At 39.3% G+C, this 22,566-nt stretch overlaps 1 protein-coding gene across 2 annotated transcripts in view; it reads left to right on the forward strand.

The window, feature by feature from the left end:
• BAIAP2L1 (BAR/IMD domain containing adaptor protein 2 like 1) overlaps positions 1 to 22,566 on the forward strand; it is a 92,319-nt gene that overhangs the window by 8,821 nt on the left and 60,932 nt on the right. For both annotated transcript variants that reach the window (XM_049638900.1, XM_049638901.1), the window contains exons 2-3: positions 17,055 to 17,130; positions 20,582 to 20,668. In XM_049638900.1, the coding sequence (XP_049494857.1) occupies positions 17,055 to 17,130; positions 20,582 to 20,668 (163 nt within the window). The remainder of the gene's footprint in view (positions 1 to 17,054; positions 17,131 to 20,581; positions 20,669 to 22,566) is intronic.

Here is a 22,566-nt window from a genome sequence, read left to right on the forward strand (position 1 = left end):
GTCTGTTTCTGACTACAGAGAAAAGAAAATCAGGAAAATCACAATGATAATTCCTTTTACTTAAGCACTGTGCTATATGTATATATATATCTTGCATGTTTTACTGACTAAGCCAGCCAGGCACTCCTGTATATCTATCTATCTGTATCTATGTTTTCTTTAATATTAATGGATTTAATTGACCAAATGGTATATTTTATCATGGGCTTCATCTTATATTTGAAGAAGCTTAAGGTACAGGACACCGACTGTGTCTGACAGTAGAATATATTTCTAAATGTGTAAAGACACTTAAAAAAATTTTTTAAATGTTTATTTCTGAGAGAGACAGAGACAGAGACAGAGACAGACCATGAGCCAGGGAGAGTGCAGAGAGAGAGGGAGACACAGAATCCCAAGCAGGCTCCAGGCTCTGAGCTGTCACCACAGAGTCCGATGGGGGCTCAAACCCACAAATCTCAAGTATCATGACCTGAGCCGAAGTCAGATGCTTAAGGGACTGAGCCTCCCAGGCTCCCCTAAACACACTTTAAACATGCAAGACATTGTTCTATTAGGACATGCAGTCCAATTGTTGCACTCTTTGAGAAGACAGCTTGATATTCAGCTAACGCATCCATTTGCCTTATCCCAGATTTTTATATGTACTCAATGTCATGTTACTCCATTTGACCTCGTGCTTCAATTTTCTCATCTGTAAATAAGGATGATAACAGTACCTACCTCATGTGCTTATTGTGCAGACTGAACATTGTAACACAGAAAGCTTTTAGAACAGTGTTGTTAGTAGCAGTAGCATATATTTACTGGAGTATTATCACTATAAGAGCATTGATTTTCATCTATTTTGTTTACTGCTTATCTCCAGTATCTAGTAGAGTGACTGACACATAGGCAGAGCTAAGTAAATATTTGATAAAAGAATAGTGTTGAAATTATTGGTACAAATTTTTCTGTCAGCTATATACTTCTTGAGGGTTTTGGGTTTTTTTTTTTTTAATTTTTTAATCTCTTGTGCTGGTGCATAGTAAGAACTCAAAACAATTTTTGAATAAATACTGAAGACCTATGCTTATCACGCAGTTGTAGCTAAAATCCTCACTTTGGGGGCCAGTGGGACTGAGATAGCACTGGTAATAATAGCTACAATGTTTTGAGCATCTGTTATGTATGTGCCAAGCTTATTACCTACATTCACTCTTCACCTGTTTTCTTAGGCACCACAGTTGTGCCAAGCACTGTGGTTACCACTAGGACCCACAATGAAGAAAAAAAGTCTGTGCTTTTCTAGAGTTTATAGCTTATGACAGGTCAACAGCACCAAGGTTTTAGTCTCTCCAGCATTTCATCTCTACCTTGGTTTGCCCAGTATCATCAATTCTGTTTCCTTGTTCCTTCCCCACCCTCTCTCCCAGCGAGGTCCTGCCTTTACCAGTTCAATTCTTTGGACTTTGTTTTGTCTTGGTATTGGAAGAAAGGAAAAAAATAAATGCATGTGTGGATTAAGTTCAAGAGGAGGGTTTTTTTTTAATTTTTTTTTTAACGTTTATTTATTTTTGAGAGAGAGAGTACAAACGGAAGAGGGGCAGAGAGAGAGGGAGACACAGAATCTGAAGCAGGCTCCAGGCTCTGATCTGTCAGCACAGAGCCTGATGTGGGGCTCGAACTCACGAACCGTGAAACCATGACCTGAGCCAAAGTCGGATGCTTAACCAACTGAGCCACCCAGGTACCCCATCAAGAGGAGTTTTTAAGGCAAGTTTTAAGAAGTCTTGGAAAGTTGGGTTTAAGAGAGAAGTAGATGAGAAACAAAATGAAAAAATTAGAAGTTTTGATTCCCCTCACTGTTATCTGAGAACTACATGTAATGAATTTGAACTATTTGTTTTTTAATTTTTTTTTAACATTTTATTTTGAGAGAGAGAGAGAGAGACAGACCACAAGCAGGGGAGGGGCAGAGAGAGAGAGCGGGAGAGAGAGAGGGAGACAGAGAATCCAAAACAGGCTGCAGGCTCTAAGCTGATGCGGGGATCGAACCCATGAACCATGAGATCATGACCTGAGACTAAGTCAGACGCTCAACAGACTGAGCCACCCAGTCGCCCCTGAACTATTTGTTTTTTAAATATTTATTTTGAGAGAGAGAGAGAGTGTGTGTGTGTGCGCGCACACATACACAAGAAGAGGGGCAGAGAGAGAGGAAAAGAGAGAATCCCAAGTAGGCTCTGTCGGGGCTCCATCTCCTGAACTGTGAGATCATGACCTGAACCGAATCAAGAGTCAGATGCTTAACTGAGCCACTCGGGTGCCCCAAACTTGAACTGTTTTTAAATTATTTTAGGTTTTTGAACAATATTTCTCAGATTGCAAGGGCTGCAGTTTTAATGCAAAACAGAATGATCCATCTCACAGGGTCTGGGTGAGGGAAATTCAACTAGAATTATTCCAGATACAATGTAAGGGTAGCATTTAGAAAGAACTAGCAACTCAAAAGAGAATGTCACTTGCTGTATGAAATCAGCAATTTACTTTGATCTAGTAAAGTTCCTGTAACCTATTGAGTACTGAAGACTTTCTAAACAAATGTGACTCAGCCCATGAGAAATTCTTTCCTGTAAATTCATTGCTTGAATTTTACTCCATGATACACCTTTTCAAAAACAATAAGTAGGCAGGTAAGAACACTTAACCAAACAGTCTAGTGTGCTCTCTAGCCTTCAAAGTATATATCTGTTGACAGCTATTTTAAACCCAGTAAGTTAATCATCACTGTTTCCTTATTATATACCATTTATCTGTGATAAAGTTGTATATTTCTAAGTGATATTCAAATAATATTAAAGATGTCTGCATTTCTTATTTTCACATGTCAATCTGAATTGCCTTGGTGTTTTTTTGATACCTAATCGGTCTCCCTATTAGATCATCTGTTTTCAAGGGCAACACGTGTTGGACACATCTGTGTGTCCAGCATAGGACTGAGTTCATTGTAAGTATATAATAAAGATTCAACACATGTATAGTTGTTTCAAAGACCCAAACATGAGGGACTTTAAAGAGTTAGTGGAACGAAGCCTAAGTACATGTTACCTTGTACTTGCCATGATACCCTTCCTGCCCCCCACCATAGGAAAATACCAGAAGAGAGGCCCATTTTCAGATTCCGATTGAGAGTTATGTAATAGTCATCTTGGTACTGTGGCTATAGGGAGGATTGTGTTTCCATTCTTTGAAACAAGAACATGGACCTCTGTGAACCAAGCAAAAATGGATCCTGATTTCATTTACTTCAGTCTCCCAGGTACTACTCCCTCGCACGTGTAAGGTCCAAAAGTTGCTTGGATTCTCGGGCATGGTCCCCAGATCCCCTGTCAACTGAAGCCAGTGTGGACCAAACATTGTTACAGTGTCTGATAGGTTGCTCATTGCCAAGGCTAGGAATGTGTGCTTTCATTCCTGGAAACTTTCTTGGCACTGCCAAGAAATCCAAAACTATATGGAGTTCTAGCACCTGTTGGACCTTGGACCCAGGATAATCATCTGCACTTAAACTATAAGGAAAGGTGGTTTCAAATAATTCTAGGTAAATGTAAAACTTTTGTTTAGTATTTAAAATAGAATGAAGCTTTGTAGTGTTGAAAGGATTCAGGCCATTACTTTCTCTTAAAGTTGTTTTATCAAGGATGGTTATGAACTCAAGTTGCCCTCCACACTTAAACAAAACAGTTGAATACCTAAATTCTTATACTAAATTACTGGGTGGGATAGCTCTGGGACTTACTTTTCATGATAGGCTTGATAAGCTCATCAAAAAGTTTGAACAGTTATAGAACACACTTCTTACTTTCTCCCGCCAGTGCAGGATCTTTCTGTTTTGCTTAACTGTGCTTTTGCTTCAGAACAATTCTTACTGTCTAAATGAGTAGTGAATAGAGAAAGTGGTGTTTGTCAGAGAAATTTGTTTCTTTAAACAATGAACTGAAAGGTCATGGAGATGTGATTGCTTCTAGTAGTGTATCTTAAGAGGGAACAATACATAATTTTCTGGATGATCACACTGGTTCTCATCACTTGGTTGGTTGGGTCTTAAGGAACTCTAATAGGTGCTCTCAGAACAGTCAGAGAATATTCTTCCGGGAGCAGATCAAAGAGATGGCCTGGTGCTTTGCTTATCACTGGCCCATTAGCTTTTCTTGTTCAGGTCATGTTGCAAGGGATGGAGCCTTGTAACCTTGGGGGTTTCATGGCTTCATTTCTAGCATGCCCTTTGCACTCTGAAGGACTGCTTTTATAGAAATACTTATAAACCAAAGTCTGGATTATGGATGAAGAAAGGAAAGGAAGAATGAAGGCAAAGCAACGTTTAAATCCTAGCAAAACTTTCATAGGGAATTTTCTCTGTGTGCTAAAGATTTCCTATGAAACTACCCTTACAGGAGGACACAGAAAAGACTTTTTTTGCCGGGAGAAACATTTGCGAAACTCCTTCCCCAATCATAGCTGGAAAGATAGCTGCTAATCCAGCAGGAGATTTATCTCAAAATAGCTGGGTTATCTTTTTCTAGTAATGGGTCTAATTGATTTTCACTCTAGGAAGGGAAGTTGCTGTTGACAGCTACATGGGTATAAGTGCTTAGAGGCCAGTAGCACTTTTCTGGGTGGTTCTGGACCAGTGTTCACAAAGTGGATGGCCTGCACCTCAGTACATCTGGCTCTCTGTGGACAGGCTAGTTAGAAACAACCAAGGAGTGAGTGGACACATAGCTTTGTGGCATTCCGTAGCATTAAGAATTTAAAGCATGAGCCCTTAATAGCCTGGAACGTTATGTTTTTGTTATTACTCTTCCTTTAAAAAAAGAAAACAAACAACTTAATCTAAGTGTTATCTATAAAGTATAAAATTCACTCATTGTAAATGTAGAATTCAGTGATTTTTTTGGTAAATTTAGTAAATTTATAGAATTTGCAACCATCGCCACAATCCAATTTTAAACATTTTATTCATCACCCCCAGAAGGTCATTTGTGACCATTGCCATCATTCCTCCTTCTCATCCCCAGCCCCAGACAACCTCTAATATGTTTTTTGTCTCCATAGATTTGTCTTACTAGATATTTCACATAAACCGAGTCCTATAATATGTGGTCTTTTGTGACTTGGTTTTTTCCACTTAGCATGATGTCGCTACATGTTATAGTGTGTTTTGGTGCTTTATTTCTTTTTATGGCTTAATAATATTCCATTTGTGGATGTACCATGTTTGTTTATCTGTTCACCAGTTGGACATTTGGGGTATCTCTTGCAAGGTACTTTTTTAAGGGCCACATTACTGCTTAATACTTAAAAAGTAATTTAAAAATCAACTTGGAGAAACATAAGTTTGGGAAGTCAGAATTCACAAGGGAAGCCCTGGCATTTTCAGATTTTGTAAGCCTGCTATGACTTAGTAAGCGTAGGGCAGAGCCTTACAGCTTTTGTGACCTTCAGTTGGAGCTGTTACTTTGAGCTAAAGAAGGTGCAGGCAGTGTATGACCTCACACCTGATTTTCACAACTAATTGGCCCACTGGGTCATTGTGTCTGTTGCAGTATGTTCAGATGAACTGAGGGCATGTTGTGTAGCTGATTCATCCATGAGCACATATATCTCTTATATAACAACAACAACAACAACAACAACAACAACAACAACAACAATTGAAAACTGCTGTTGATGAGTACATTTTGGACATTAGATGGTCCAGCCACTGTTCTTGATGCTACAGATCTCCCTTGGCCTTAATTTACATGCATTTCCTACTAAGGAAACAGTAAATAGATTGGTAATATCATGTGAGTTAGTGATCAGCCTTTTGAAGGAAGAGAAGCAAGGAACGGAGCCAGAGAGAGAAGGAAAATAGAGGTGCTACCAGACACGGTGAGAGGCAAGTGGAGGAAAGTGTCTCTGAGAGGGTTGGCGCTGAGAACTGGTAGACATGTATCTAGGAAGAGAGCCTTCAGGCAGGAGAGCAAATACAAAATAGCTCTGGTGGGAATGGGTTTGGTGTGTTCAGATAACAGCCTGGAGGCCGTTGTGCCTGGAGCACAGTGATTGGGGGCAGGGAAGGGGGTGGCCAGAGCCAAACCTGCTTAATTATATGAAGTATCCAGGCTTTTGGTGCCCTACCCTGCTGTTAAATGGATAAACTCTCTGATGACCTTAAATCTATGTAGACCTGAGAGTTGAGGATGAAACCATTGCAATATACTAGTTAACTACCTTTCATTGTTTCTCCTCTCCTGCTCAGATATTTCCAGTTATGGGTACTTTTTTATTGCTGACAGGGGAGGCAGTTAAAGTTCTTTTTAAAAAGGTACTGTTTACAGGGCACCTGGGTGGCTCAGTTGGTTGAGTTTCTGACTTCAGCTCAGATCATGATCTCACGGTTCGTGAGTTTGAGCCCCACGTTGGGCTCTGGGCTTACAGCTCAGAGCTTGGAGCCTGCTTGGATTCTGTCTGTCCATCTGTCTGTCTGTCTGTCTCTCTCTCTCTCTGCCTCTCTCTCTGCCTCTCCCCCTGCCTCTCCCCTGCTCACACTTTGTTTCTCTCTTTCAAAAATAAACATTAAAAAAAAAATTTAAAGTTACTGTTTTTCACTCATCAGGTAGGAAAAAACTGTGGCAACACTAAGTGTTGGTGAGTGTGTAGTAAGATAGTGCTTTCATACAGTGGTGGTGGGAGCACCCATTGCTACAGCCGCTTTCTCTAAAGTATATTGTGGTATATAACAAAATTGAGAAATCTGTCACATACTCTATGCCTCAGCAATTCTGTTTCTAGGTAATTTCTTACCTGTGTAGTACAAGGAGACATGTACAGTCCCTTGTCACATACTTCATATTAGCCAAAACTCATAAGCCCATCTAAATGCTACTCAGTAGAGGAAATAAATTGGCTTACTTGATTGTGAGGGCTGGGAAGTCTGAAATCTGTAGTGTAGGCAAGCAGAATATCGTCTTCCTCAGAAGACCTTAGTTTTATTCTTGAAGGCTTTTCGAGTGATTAAAGGAAGCCTACCCTGATTATTGAGGATAGTACTTAAACTGGTTGTAGATGTTAACCATATCTATAGAATTCCTTCACAGCAACACCTAAATTAGTACCTAATTTACTAACTGTTATGCAGACACCTAAAACTAACAATCACAATGGGATACCATGCAGACTTAAAGTAGTAGAATAAACTCAGTCAATATGTAACCAGGTGGGCAGGTCTCAGGAACATAACATTGAATTAAAAAAAAAAAAAAAGTAAGAGTGAAATGTATTATGATACCATTTATTTTATTAAAATGTACAAAACAAAATTATGTATCAGTCAGGACTAAATATATATATATATATGTAAAAGTATAAAATATGAGTTAGAAAATTAACAGCATTCTTAATTGATGGTTCCCTCTGGGGAGAAGAAAGTCAAGAGATACAAGATGTGGCTGGGGTGGTTAAAAACATCCGGTGGTTTTGTAATATTTTAATTCCTTTACACTAAAGAAAATCAGTATGATAGTGTCAACCATTATTCTTGTGAGGACTATAGGTAGTTGAGGAATCTTCTTTTTCTTTACTTTTTTTTTTTCTTAAAAAAAATTTTTTTTTAACGTTTATTTATTTTTGAGACAGAGAGAGCATGAACAGGGGAGGGGCAGAGAGAGAGGGAGACACAGAATCTGAAACAGGCTCCAGGCTCTGAGCTGTCAGCCCAGAGCCCGACGCGGGGCTCGAACTCACGGACTGCGAGATCATGACCTGAGCCGAAGTCGGCCGCTTAACCGACTGAGCCACCCAGGCGCCCCAACTTTTTCTTTTTCTTAAGGGAAAGAAAAGAAGGTCAAATATTTGTTTGCCCGGGTAGAATTGGTCAATATTGGTTTAATTCTTCTGCTATTAGAATATTTTATTAATAAAAAATCAGGAGTAATATCACAAGAAATCCTCTAAAAAGAAAAAGAAAACATTGTAGTCTCCCATAATTTCTCACACTAAAATAATGCTCTGTTATACAACCATTTTCAGCTTATACGATTGCACAGTTCACTTCGAGGAATTGTATTGAGACCTGAGGGGTGAGCGCAAAGGTTAGCAGGGAGGCTGCCTGGGCCTGACCTTTGCGATCTTCAGCAAAGTTTTTATTTTATTTATTTAGTTTTAAATATTTATTTATTTATTTTGAGTGAGAGAGAATCCCAAGCAGGCCCAACACGGGGCTCGATCCCATGAACCCAAACCGTGAGATATGACGTGACCCAAGCTGAAATCAAGAATGGACGCTTAACTGACTGAGTCATGCAGGCACCCCTTCAGCAAGGTTTTTAAATTTAGCATCTCAAAGCTTTGGTGTGTCATCCATAAAATGATGATAATAATAATCATGTTGTTAGGATCTAATGAAACAGCCCATGTAAAACATGGGCACAGAGCCTGAAATATAGTAGCACTCCATAAATGCCAAATTTATCTCACCTAGGAAAAAAAGAATAAAATATTCTCAACTGAATAGAAGAAATAATAACACCTTCGATTTCCTTTGTATCCCACACTTTTCTAGAGTATTTTATATTCATGGTCTCTCTCATCCTGATGTGACCCTTCAAGGTAGAATAGCCAGTATCATTTATTTTCATATTACAGAGAGGAACTGAGGTATCTGGAGACATCTGTGGAAATGGGAATGTTCATCCACTTGAAGAGTTGACTAATATTTTAGAGCTTTTGTCTTGCAATATTAATTATTACAATTGATTCAGTGTGCACTAAGTACCAGGTGCTTGGAAGAGCACCTAAGTGTTGCATAAATACTACTTAATATCTCATTGAATCTTCATACTCCTCATGAAGTCCAAATTATCATTATTTCCATTTTATAGAAGAGAAGATTGAGGGGCGCCTGGGTAGCTCAGTCAGTTGGGCGTCCGACTTCAGCTCAGGTCATGATCTTGCGGTTCGTGGGTTCGAGCCCCATGTCGGGCTCTGTGCTGACAGCTCAGAGCCTGGAACTTGTTTCAGATTCTGTGTCTCCCTCTCTCTCTGACCTTCCCCCGTTCATGCTCTGTTTCTCTCTGTCTCAAAAATAAATAAACGTTAAAAAAAAAAAAAAAAGAAGAGGAGATTGAGCCTTAGCGAGGTGGTGATGTGATTTCCCCAATTTTTTTTTCAGTTTTTTTTTCATCCAGCGTTAACCGGGCCCATTGCTACTGGAATGCATGTTACAAATTATAGATAATACAAATCGATAGATAATGCAAGTTAGAAGCTAGTAGCATAGATAGATAATACAGACTGAAGGGGAACAAAAACACTATTCATGTTTGATAGGAAGCATTTCTGTGTTTTACATATTTGAATCTTGACTATTTCTGCTGTAACTTAATACTTCAAACAGAATATCTCCGTTGTCTTATTTTCCTTTACTTGGCTTGTGCTCCCCATTGAAGATGGATATGAAAACATGACTCTTCTGACCATCTATTAGTCTACAAGCAGCTGCTTTTTTGCCAAATTTACTCACTAATATCTTCCCTAAAGGCAGGGGACATAATCAAATACTGATGTTAGTCCAGGAATGGTGGCTTCCAACAACACAAGGAAGGGATAAGTAAAATTTTCTACAAATGATGTTTATCTAGAAGTATTCTCAAACAGTTAATCCTTATTAACAGATAATCTTGTCACATGAAATGAGAATGTGCCTTAATTAGTTTAAGCATTTGTGACATTACTGGATTAATTTGTATGAGATTATATAAAATGGCATTGAAACTTTCAAGGGTAAATATGTTACCTGAAGAACATTATAAAACTCCCTATTTACTTAGAGATTCTTAAATCACTTTTAAAAGCTTATTCCAGTGTAAATATTACCCACAATTTTCAACTGAGAAAAATAAAGCACTGATATATCAAATAATTTGTCCTTGGTCATGTAGAGAATTGGAAAAAGAAACGTGAACTAATTCTTAGAAATTTAAAGTCAGCTCAGTTTATCTGGCTAGTCATAATTGAATTAATGTATGCTTCATTGTCTTTAGTTCCATGTTGGTAAAGGTAATTGTTTTTTGTTTTTTTTTTTAAATGAAGGAAAAATCTAAATGGTGAGGAAGCTAAAACCTTCACAAGATTATATAATTCATTTTAAAATTATGATCTGTAGCTCCACAGTAGGCAGAGGAAATGCATGAGATAAATGGGCCAGCTAGAAATCTGGTGGAAAGTGTGTGGTTTATTCCTCAGCATTTTATTTGGAACAGCTAACCATTAATTCTCCAATGCTGCTTATTGAACTTTGGTGCTAGAACCAACTCCTCTTCCTGAGACTCAGCCCAAGTAGAACAGTGATATTGCCAGTTATTTTAGCTTAGACTATCCATATTGCTCTCTGAATGGAAATGAAACTCATTCTGGTGGAAACTGGTTTGGCAAATTATCCTCCTTGCCAGGCAGTAACTGAGCTTTTGTTATTGATTGTAACAAAATAGTGTTTCTTGGACCGTTTTTTTTTTTTGTTTTTATACTTGGTATTTAAACCTTTTATTTTTAGTGCCAAACTTAAAATGGATTTGTTCATTACTGCTGGTGATTTTCTCTAAATCTTAGGCCATGTGAACAATTCAGGTCTTAATAAACCTTAACACACCATATGACCTTTGACCCAACGACTGCCCTCTCAAAAAAATGTGGGACCCATCCAGTTCACAAAGATATCCACTGCTACTTATAAAACTTTACAGATTGTGGAGTACAAAGGCAGCACTGCTTTTTTGTTCCTGAGTTTAAAAATACATGTACTTCAGCTAAAATAACTAGATTAATGGCCAAGAGCCAGGGTAGAAATGGATTTTCCACTGTTCAAGGGGGCCAAAGTTTCCGGGGGAAAAATTTCTGTAGCTGAACTTAAATAATAAGAAATTGAAGTGTATGTTAAACTTTCGAGCCTAAAAACTCTTGTATTGTTTTCTCTGAAGCTTATTGTAGTCCTAAGTCTTATGAGTTAACTTTTTTCCCCAGTAGAATCATTGGATGGTTGGTTTATGCTTGGGTGTTAATTTTGGAAGTTCTCATTAATTCATTGTTTTTGATATTTTAAGATAGGAGTTATATGTAAACATTTCAGGAATTATACCAAGAAATCAAATTATATTTTCCTCTTATTTGGCTTAGCTGAACTAAGAATAATCTTAAGAAAAAACACAGATCTGGGCTTCTTTTTAATGACTGTATTCTAGTAGACAGAGTTAGCTCTGCATCTGTTTCCTTATATTCTTACCCCTCCAAACTCAGCCTCGTAAGTTTATTATAAGAATTTTAAATGATGTTTTTAAAGTTTTATCTTTAATTTTTTTTTTTAATGTTTATTTTTGAGAGAGAGAGAGAGAGACAGAGCATGAGTGAGGGAGGGGCAGAGAGAGACACAACCCAAAGCAGCCTTCAGGCTCTGAGCTGTCAGCACAGAGCCCGATGGAGGGGCTTGAATTCACAGGCCAAGAGATCATGACCTGAGCTGAAGTTGGACGCTTAACTGACTGAACCACCCAGGTACCCCAAGTTTTATCTTTTTATTAGAACTTACATTCTTGTTGTCCAGACTTAGTCTCTTAAGATTATTATAAGAATTTTGAAAGAGATATTGAAAAGTAGTTTTATCCTTTTATTAAAAAGCAATTATTTTCCAATAAAGTTATTAGATTTTAAAAAGTACCAAAATCTCATACATTGCTGATGGGAATGTAAAATGGTACAGGCACTCTGGAAAATAGTTTGGCAGTTTCTTATAAAGTTAAACATATACCTACCACATGACGCAGCAATTGAACTCCTAGGTATTTATCCTGGAGATATGAACACTTAACGTTTACACAAAAATCGGTATGTGATTGTCCATATCAGGTTTATTTGCAATTGCCAAACACTATAAACAACCAAAATGTTCAACGGGTAAATGTATAAATAAACTATGATACATCTGTACTGTGGAATACTACTAGCCAAAAAAAGGAATAAACTATTAATACACCCAACAAGTTGGATGGTTCCTAAGGACATTGTGTGGAGTGAAAAAGCCAGTCTCAGAGGTCACATACTGTATGATTCATTTGTATAATATCTTCACAATGACAAAATTAGAGTGATTGAGATTGGTGGAGAGGGTGTGACTGTAAAGGGGTAGCATGAGAGAGATCACTGTGTTAGTGGAATGGTTCTGTACTGTATCTGTGGTGATGGTCTATACTTGTGTTAAGATTTCATAGACACAATGCACTTTCCCCCCTCAAAATGAGTGATATAAAAACTGGTAAATACAGGGGTGCCTGGGGGACTCAGCCGGTTAAGCATCCCACTCTTGATTTCCGCTCAGGTCATGTTCTCATGGTTCATGAGATCGAGCTGCACATCAGGCTGTGTGCTGGCAGTGCGGAGCCTGCTTGGGATTTTCTCCCCCTCTCTCTGCCCTGCCCCTGCTCATGGACTTCTCTCTCTCAAAATAAATAAATAATAAAAACATTTAAAAAAAAACAAAAACAAAAACAAAAGAAGCTTACAAAAAAAAAAAACTGGTAAATACAAATGAAGTCTGCGGTTTAGTTAAGCGTTGTACCAATATCAGTTTCCTGGTTTTGATAATGTACCATGGTTATATAAGTTACTGTCAGTGGAAAAGCATATGTGAGAACTCTCAGTACAGTTTTTATAGCTTCTTGTGAATCTTGAACAATTTCAAAATAAGCCTAAAAACAAAACAAGGGAATTGAGAAAAGAGGGTAGAAATAGCAGCTATGGCTTTAGGTCCCTGTGATCCGGTATTGAGACTTAGATCTTTCAGAGAGACTGGTATGGGAGTCATCTTTGGCTTTGGGGCTTTATGGCTGCTGGTTGTAAATGAGGCTCAAACAGATGACTGGCTTCAATAACACAGGATGAGTGGACTTCCAGTTAAATACAGCAGATTGATCCTGAGGTTTTTCTTCTAAGAATACATGGAAATGATGGGGCGCCTGGGTGGCTCAGTCGGTTGAGCATCCAACTTTGGCTCAGGTCATGATCTCACAGCTCATGAGTTTGAGCCCCGCGTTGGGCTCTGTGCTGACAGCTCAGAGCCTGGAGTCTGCTTCGGATTCTGTGTCTCCTTCTCTCTCTGCCCCTAACCCACTCGCATTCTGTCTCGGTCTCTCTCAATAAATAAACGTTAAAAAAAAAGAGAGAGAATACATTGAAATGATAGCAAAGGAAGGAAAAGAAAAAGAGGAGAGGACAGGAGGGTGGGTGGAAGCCATAAATTCATGGTAGAAAGGACTGAAAAAAGAGCAGTTGATGAACAGCCTAGAAAAATTTGGAGGAGTGGTAGCTGCCTTAAGAAAACTTAAAGACTCTGCAGTGGGAGTACTGATGAGAGCTGAGCCATTCACCTCAAAGAACCTGAGAGGCTGGAGAGCAGGCCCACAGAAGGTGGGGACGGAGGGGACACCCAGGGCCAGAAAAGGAGTTACACAAGGTGGTTAAACTGACAGTTTTTCTTTCCTACCTGAACCACCACTACTACTAGAAGCTCTCTCTGCCTGGCAGACTCGAGATTTAATCTCAGGGCATACTGAATCATAGGAGGTCTCGACCTGGAAACAACAGCAGAAGGTGGAGGGAATAAACCTTAGAGAGCAGGAATTCAGTAAAAATCAACTCAGTAAACTGTGAAATTCCCAACCCAGTCACCTTCCTGATGGGTGGGGAAAGCCAGCCACCTGGCCATTGCCTCTTCCCTTACCCCTGATAGGAAATAAGAAACTTGTCTAGAGAGACTCAGTGGACCCTGGTTACTGTCACATGGCCAGTTTGTCTATAGCTGACTTGTCCAGTTACTCTGAATGAAGCCTACTAGTCAACAACAACCCTAGTGTACACACCCACACCCACAAGCTTCCAGCCAGCATTTTAGGACTTTACTCTTAAATATGAACAGGCTAGGGGCGCCTGGGTGGCTTAGTCGGTTAAGCATCCGACTTCAGCTCACGTCATGATCTCACAGTCCGTGAGTTCGAGCCCCGCGTTGGGCTCTGTGCTGACAGCTCAGAGCCTGGAGCCTGCTTTGGATTCTGTGTCTCCCTCTCTCTCTGACCCTCCCCCATTCATGCTCTCTCTCTGTCTCAAAAATAAATAGACATTAAAAAAAATTTTAAAAATTTATAAATATGAACAGGCTATCAGGGATTGCCAGATGTCTGAGGAAAGCCTCCAACACAAAAGACAGATGGATGCCAAACAATGAAAAGAAATAATTAGGAGATAATATGGGGAACTGGAAGAAAATAACAAAAAAATTATAATTTATTCCAATTAGACATACATCATTCACAAAACAAGAACTGGATACTTTTAAAAAGGGATAATTAAAAAAAAAACTGCAAAGAGCCCAAATTTAAAATATGATATCAAGAGTTTTAAAAAACATAATAGAAGACTTGGAATGTGAAGTTGATATCTGTCAGAGATGGGGGAACAAAAAGTGGAAAATCAAAGAAAAAAGGTAAAATGATTAGATAATAAATTCAGGGTGTGTAAAATCCTTATCAGAATTCCAGAAAGTAGGGAGAGACAAAAAACAAAACAGGAACATTTTTCAGACCTAATGGGCATAACTTTCTATATGGATAGGGTCTGTTGAATGCCCAGTAAAATAAATAAGTACCCATACTAAGACAGACCATTATGTAGTACACAGGGATAAAGAGAAGTCTTCCAGAAATAAGCACCCCCAACTATGTCCTATGCAAAGGAAGAAGAAATGATGGCTGACTTCTCAGTAGCAAAACTGGATGTTAAAAATTGTGGAGCAGTATCTTTAACATTCTAAAGGAAAATCACTTTTGCTTTGTAATACTCCAGCCAGCAAAATATCAATCAAATGTCAAGGTAAAGATAATGTCAGACACATGGTGACTCAAATTTATCTATCATGCATCATTCCTTAGGTTGTTCTTGGAGAATGATCTTCAGCAAATGGGAATAAATGAAAGACGAAGGTGTGGAGTCCAGTTAATGAGAGCTCTAACACAGGGGATCAGAAAAGGACATGCAAGGGTAGCAGCGTGGCAGGGATAGTCAGGCCAGACTGAGCAAGAGGACGGAGTCCTTGGAGGAAGTTCAGGGGAAAAATGGAATGGAAGATTAGCTGACAACTTTGTGCATTTGAAAAATAATATTGATAGACTTCTGCTAGATGGGATGGAGCATGTGGAAAAATTTAAGGTAGATTCATGGAAAACTAAGCCGGGGAGGGTGGTGTGTGTGGAGGGTGATGAGATGATTGTTAATCCCAGGAGAAACAAAGACTGTACCAAGAAAGGAACATAATCCCTAGTACATTCCTTGCATTGTAGTGACCGGTATTTACAATGTCATAATAAACCCTCTCAACTTACCAGCAAATTGCCATTTAATTATATAGGAAGGATTGGGGTAGGGAAAGTGGAGTGATATGGAGAGCTGAGTCCTTATCTAGGGTAGTAGAAAGCCAGTCATTATTGTCCAAAATTGAGAAATGAAGAATATTATCCAAAACTATGGCAATGAATATAAGAATAACAACTTAGTTGAAAGTGCTCTTAGGAGTAAGTTGAAGTTTAGGGAAAGGTTGAGCCAAGGGTTCTTTTTCATGATAAGCCTTTATCATTGTTTGATAAAATAAAAGTTATTATGTTCTCTCTGTACTGGTTTATAAAGGAGAACCTTTTATCCTGAAGAGCATGTGTATCAAGTATCTGCCATTTGAATGTTGTGTGTTTTTCATTCTTTTTATTGCCTGGTCTTGTACAAATAGGGTTCACATTTGGGGAGAGGAGGTAAGGAGACTTGAGTGGTCCACCCGGAGTGGCTAATGCTGTGAAGCTCATTATTTGTAGATGGAACAAATACATTCAGTCACCGTGTATTCTTAGTCAAGAAGTCAGAAACCCATAGGAATGATCTTTTGTCTGTACTTCAGATTTAGGATAATCTAAGTTTAGGTCAACATTCTAAATAATTGCCTCTAATACTTATCATAGCATTTGTCTCTATGTTTGTGACTTTCTAGTGATATAAGAATAACACTTTTAAAAATGAAAACCATGACATTTGCAGAGATATGGCATCATGAAATCTATGAGAGGGAAACCATGTCTTTCCATCTACTATTGTGTGCACAGGACCTACCTACCACTCAGTAGTTACTCCATAAGTACTTAATGAATAAACTGATCACTAGGAAAAAAAATGCCAGTGACCACCTGGACAGAAGGTCGCAGACTGGCCTGTGTCCTAGGGCCATCAGCAACACCCACCCTCATACCCTCTCCTGGTTATTAAGCATAGTAAAAACAAGATCTCTTAGAAATGTCTGTTCAGGGGCACCTGGGTGACTCAGTCAGTTAAGCATCCAGCTTTGGCTCATGTCATGATCTCATGGTTCGTGGGTTCAACACAGGCTGACAGCTCAGCCTGGAGCCTGCTTCGGATTCTGTGTCTCCCTCTCTGTGCCCCTCCCGTGTTCGTGCTCTGTCTCCGTCTCTCAAAAATAAATAAACGTTAATTTAAAAAAAGAAAGAAAGATATGTCTGTTCAATTGATAACCAAAACGTTGCTTATATAGTTATAAGGTTCCAATCATGCACACCTCTTTTTAACATTAGCGTGACAACCATTAACCTACTTAAACCCCACTGGGAGCATCAGCTTCTGGGCCTGTAACTCCTGTAGGGTATGCTTTGGAGGTATGCGTGTCGGCTACTTGCTCCATTTATAGTAGGTTCTAGGCAGCCCTTGGGCAACTGGGAAACTGCCAAGATCACATGTGTCTTGCCAGTACGAGTGCCCTGTTCCATCAGTAAAGAAGTATGTGCTCTTCATTATTTTAAAGTAAACATTCATGGCTTTGTAGACGTACTGTCGAGCATACACAGGCATCCATGGCTATGTAGTGACAAAGTCTAAAGATTACTTGATCTACTGTTTGCTTATCTTATTAATTTGTTTGTTTGTTTGTTTGTCAGAATGTTATGGAACAGTTCAATCCTGGGCTACGAAATTTAATAAACCTAGGAAAAAATTATGAAAAAGCTGTTAATGGTAAGTGTTTTCTAAATTTATAAATATAGTGCACATATAAAAACCATTCAGTAAATATTTTACTTAATTATTTTTATGTAGTTAATAGTGAATTTTTGAAATATCTTGAAGTTAAAAACAATACTTAGGTTAATTCTATGGAAGTTTGCAATGATAGGATATTAGTGTATTTGAAATGAATAAATTGAATCATTGGCTATTCTAAGTGATGTATTTCAATTACCAGATCATGGTTTTTGACCGGACTCAATCTTTTACATCATTGCCATAAACATGTTTTCCACTTTGCAAACCAAATTCGTCGTGAACTAATAACATATATTAAATGTGTGCTTAAAATATTTGTTAGTGTCTTGCAGCAGAAGAATTACTCTCTTTTTATTTATGTAGAATACTTTCTTGCCTTTGGGTGTATAACTTCTGATAGTGATATGAGAAAAGTTTTAGCCTGAACGGAAAAACATCTGAGTTAAAGGTTGAAGTTAAAATTTTCATTTCCAAAAGAGTGCTTCCTTTAAAATGAATTCAGGCATTGGCTTTTATCTCTCTTTGTGAACTGGAGTTGTTTGCTAGTTTCAAGAGGTTTCATTGGAGGAAGCTGACCTGCATCTACACATGGATTTCCCTACTAAGAGGTGAATGTTATCAGTGATCACCTTAAAAACTTGAGATGCTGATAATCACTAGATTTTAACACAGTCACAATAATTCTCCCTATGTAACAAGTGTCACCCCAAAAATATTCAGACACCATTTTCACCCTGTACCTTGGTTCACTAAAACCACCGTGTAACATAAGTAGAAAACTTAGTTTCCAATGGTTCAGATCAAGTTCTGGGTCTTTTATGTATTTCTCATTTCCTTCTTTCACCATGTCACACCTTTGGCTGCTCCCTCTTGAGGTTTTGAAAATAAATCTGTGACCTCATATACCCTTAGCATAAGCATGCCCCAGGAAGAGGGGGTATGGTAGCTAGAGTTTGGATGACAGGTGCCCAGTTGTCATAATCATGGGAAAGTAAACTACTTATTTACTTTCTTCTGGATCTCTGTGCTGTTTGCCAGACATTTTCACTGTTGGGAAACCATCCCTCACCCCCCAAGAAGTGTCAGCGACCTCTGTAGGTGACCCTTCACCTCCCTTATCAAAGAGCAGGAGACTGGTTTTAGAATTCTTGCACAGCTGACTCTCCCTCCGTGACTGCTTAGTCACAAGGCCACAAAGTCATTGCTTTAGATGCCCCTGTGAAGGAAGTCACAATGACCTGTGATGGTTTTTTTTCTTTCTAGCACTTGGTGCCTCTCCGAGGCAGTTTTACAAGGTGACTCAGGGAGCTGCCAGCAGCTTAGTCTCTTGCTAAATAAGGCTTCTCCCCAAAGGGACTATTTTGCACTTTTTAAGTATTTCCAGAATTTCTGCAGGCCATCTGTTTTTTACTGAAGCCATCGAGAAATTGAGATAAATTTGTAAAGTCCTCGGTAAGAATTTGTAGTATAGTTGAGGATGCCAGATGTGCAGTCACCACTTAGGTCATAAGTCAGGACAACATTCACAGCTAACAAAGAGCATGGAAAGAGCAGTGTCACAGGAATTTGAGCAGTGAAGTTGGTGGGGAACAGACCAGGCGGGAGGCCTTGTAGGAGCTGTGCAAGCTGACACATGTTAGGTTTCAGGCAGAAAAGACAGCATCCAAGCCAAAATCTGAGGCCCAGACTGGCATGAGTGAGAAGCTGTTGGGGAATAGTAAAATACAAGGTGGAATGGGTCAGATTGTTAATGCATGTGAATGAGGAAGTAAACTACCTTAGTTGGAGTTCTGTGCACTGCCTCTGATTTGCCATTGACCTTGGGCACGTCCCAGCATATCTTCACTCCACTCTCCTTCATGAAACAGGGTGATAACATCACTGACCCATGTCTTAATATTCTTGGATAGGTAAACTTAAGTAAGGCTTGGAAAGTCCATATAAATGCTACTTGTTATTGTTCTTTTTTACTATTATACTTTAAGGTTATCCTCAGTCTTATGAAATAACTGTATAATGGAGCGTTACATTTCTTAAACTTGTATACATATTAGTAAAAGCTGTAACTTTTACATTTTTTTTCAACTCTACAAGAAATAGATGAATTTGCCATGAAAATGCTACTTTTTTGGCCAGTAATATCCTCAGCTAGACTTGTACATAATTTGTTCTGTGGCACCCCCTACCTTCTCCCCGCTACTTTTTATGCTTGAGATATCTTTTTTAACCCACTGTTGTAAAACAATACCCATTATAAATTGGGGCAAAGCACTTGGTATGGCCTCTGGTTTTCTTCACAGTAAAAAGGAAAGGAATCTTAGAGATTCCTAAGGGCTCTTTTAGTTCTAAAATTTTGTATTCTTCAGAGTTAGTCTTTGAGTAAAGCAAAATAAATTATTTTCTTCAAAACCACACTAAATAGGCTAGGTGTTGTTAAAAAGCTTGCTTGTTGTACACTATCAGTCTTACCAAACCTAGCTTGTTGGAAAGTGAAGGAAGGAAATCATATTAGCAGCTTCCATGCTTGTGCTCTTAGGGCATTTTATAGATGACCCTCCTTTGTTTCAGAAAGGATAGTGACCTTGCCCAGGGAGGTCGTGTCATTAGAAGTAAAGGCAGAATGCAGACCCAGGTCTGTCTTGCCCCTGACTCCCTTTCCTAAAGAAAAAGAAAGGAAGGAAAAATAAAAATCAAAAACAGATTTCTACACCTTATAATTTAGTCTTCAGAATCAATTTGAAAAGAGAAATACTATTTTTAAGAGAAATAGAATCCAATTGATATAGCAATAGAAGTTTTCCTTGTTTCTGCCAAAAAGGTAGTGGGGAGTTGATAGAACATTCAATTATTTTTCAGAGAATTCTGTTGTGTTTTTGGAGTGATTAAAATAATGTATTTTAAATTTCATACCTTTCCCCCCTAACAACAATTATTTTATTGTTTGTGGCTCAGAATAAGTTTTTCAATAGAAAAGTAAAAGTGCCATTGAAAGGCCAGGTTCCTGGGCCACCCCATGCAAGTTCTTTCAACTAATAATGTTGCAGACCTGTGTAGCTGTAGAATAACCAGCTGAGAAAAGCTCTCTTGCTGGAGCGGATATGTTTGCAGCCCTAATTTGATGTTGGAAACATATCCCCTCTGGAACTGGCATCAGAAGGCAGGGCCTTTTCTGGATTCAGCTATGCCAGGGCTGGTCCAAGGTGAGGATCCTGTGGAGCTTTCCATTGGGCGGGGGCCTCCGAAAGTGCACTGGAGGGACGTCACAGCTATCAGGCACAAGCCCTGCCCTCCGAGAGCCACCCTTGGCACAGCCCAAACCTTTCTGCACCCAGAAGGGACTGAGGGATATTTGGAAGCAAACCTCCGTGCACTTCCTCTTTTCCTTGTGTAAGTGATGATTTTGTGTGTCACCTTCCCTGTCTAGCTATGATCCTTGCGGGAAAAGCCTACTATGATGGAGTGGCCAAGATTGGTGAGATTGCCACCGGGTCCCCTGTGTCAACAGAGCTGGGTGAGCTGACCGTCATTATATACAAACACAAGTTGAGCTGGTTCATCCTGTGAGCCTTTCGTCCTGTGAGCCCTCGTAAGAATACACAAGGTGGCCCAAATCCAGAATAGTAAGAAGGGCTAGCCCAGTACTCCCGTGTGTTGTTCACTTCTGGAATGATGGAGTTCCCTGTAGTCTGCTGAAAGTGGAGGCTTAGTTAGAAGGCAGGCCAAGGCCAGTGGCTGACCTCCCTGCTCCCTAGGAACTGGGCTTCTGCCTCTAAACTTGGGCCCTAGCCCTTCCCCTCGGATCCCTGGAGCATGAAACCCAGGGAGTTTTGACCTACATTCTTAACTGAAGGAGATGGGCACGGCGGGCCTCCCGACTCTGGCAGGAAAGTTTCCTGTGACTCACCTAGCAGAAAGCAGACTCCTTTACGTCCTGCTCTTGGCTCTCGCTGCTTCCACAGTTGCTCTCAGTTGTGATTTTTCCGGTTTTGCTGGTATGAATTGATCTCCTGTGCACACTCGGAGGGCAGCCACACCCTCAGCAGTGCCAACTGCAGAGGGAATCTGGGTTTCTGTTTACAGAGTCCGTTCACTGCGTCCTCTCCTAAGGGTGGAACAGTCGCTGTTTTTCCTTTTCTTAATAGCCCCACACATAACCATTATTTTCAAAATTTGTTGATTCTTTTTATTTTACAAAGGATAAGATTTCTGGTTTCAAAATGCTTGTTATGATTTGAAAGGTTCAGAAAAGCAGAGGAAAATATTGGTAAAGTGTGTGTATTTAAAAGTGTGTTTCTGTAGAAAGGGGAGGCAGAGGCGGGGGCTGCATGTAGAACATATATTTTAGGGTTAAAATAATTCACATCATTTCTATATAAAGTGTCTTAAGGGTTTTCAAGATGGCTTGGAGAACTCTTACCTGACCCATAAAAGTGGAAGAACAAATTCCAGGTGTGATAACAGTGCTGGGGGTGCGGGCTGGGTTACAGGGTGTGAAGTGGATCTGGGCGCCCAGTAACATTCTCTCACAACTTCCGTTCTTGAAGAGTTTGTAAAGAGTCTTGAAACCTAAGCCTGAAGTGATGTCGTGTGATGATGAAGTCCGTGCTGCTGTATTTAATAGAATCAGGTACAGGCAGAAAATTTTCAAAGCCCTGACGTGTGCTTTGTTGGTGGCATAACTTGTGTGTGTTCTGGTGAGGTAGGAACTACAGAAACTCTGTCTTCAACAGAGTCAGTTTCATAAAATACACGGTGCGTCGTGCAGTCAGAAGCAGATAGTAAAACTTAGGACATTTGAGGGATGATGGTGATGATTAGAGGGTTCCAAAAATAGGACTAAATTAAAAAGACACATCCTATTTGTGTCAGGCCCAAAGGGAAAATGTGTGACCCTTACATTAAACCATATGGTGCTGATTCACCGTCATTCAGTTTGCCTTTTTAATGTTTTATGGTTCTTGCCACTGTTTAAATAAGATTTCTGTTCCACACCTTACTTTATTCAGCTGCGAGTTCATAATGTTGAATCAGCTATTTCCACAGCAACCGTGTTGTTGCAAACACAGGCTGAAACCTTCTTCAGTTTCAATAAGGAAAATATGTTGCAGTGGTGAAATTTTCTTTCATGTGGATATGTATTTGATTCAGAGGGAATGGAAATAACTTCTGTGTTTTATTTTTGTCTCAAGTTGTCTTTTTGCTTATATTCACCATCTCATATAGTTAGTAATTTTCTGCTCATCTACAGCAATTTCATGATAAAGTGCTACCCTAGCAAGAGTTGCTTTTGGAGGCCTAATACTGACTTCCTGTGATTTGCTTAGTTTTTCATTTTGTTAAAGTTTAGACTAAAATATTGCCCTATATGTGTTTAAATTCTCTGTTTGAAAGAGTAATGAACAGTTCACA

This window comes from Panthera uncia, chromosome E3, assembly GCF_023721935.1.
Source record: "Panthera uncia isolate 11264 chromosome E3, Puncia_PCG_1.0, whole genome shotgun sequence".
Classification (NCBI taxonomy): domain Eukaryota; kingdom Metazoa; phylum Chordata; class Mammalia; order Carnivora; family Felidae; genus Panthera; species Panthera uncia.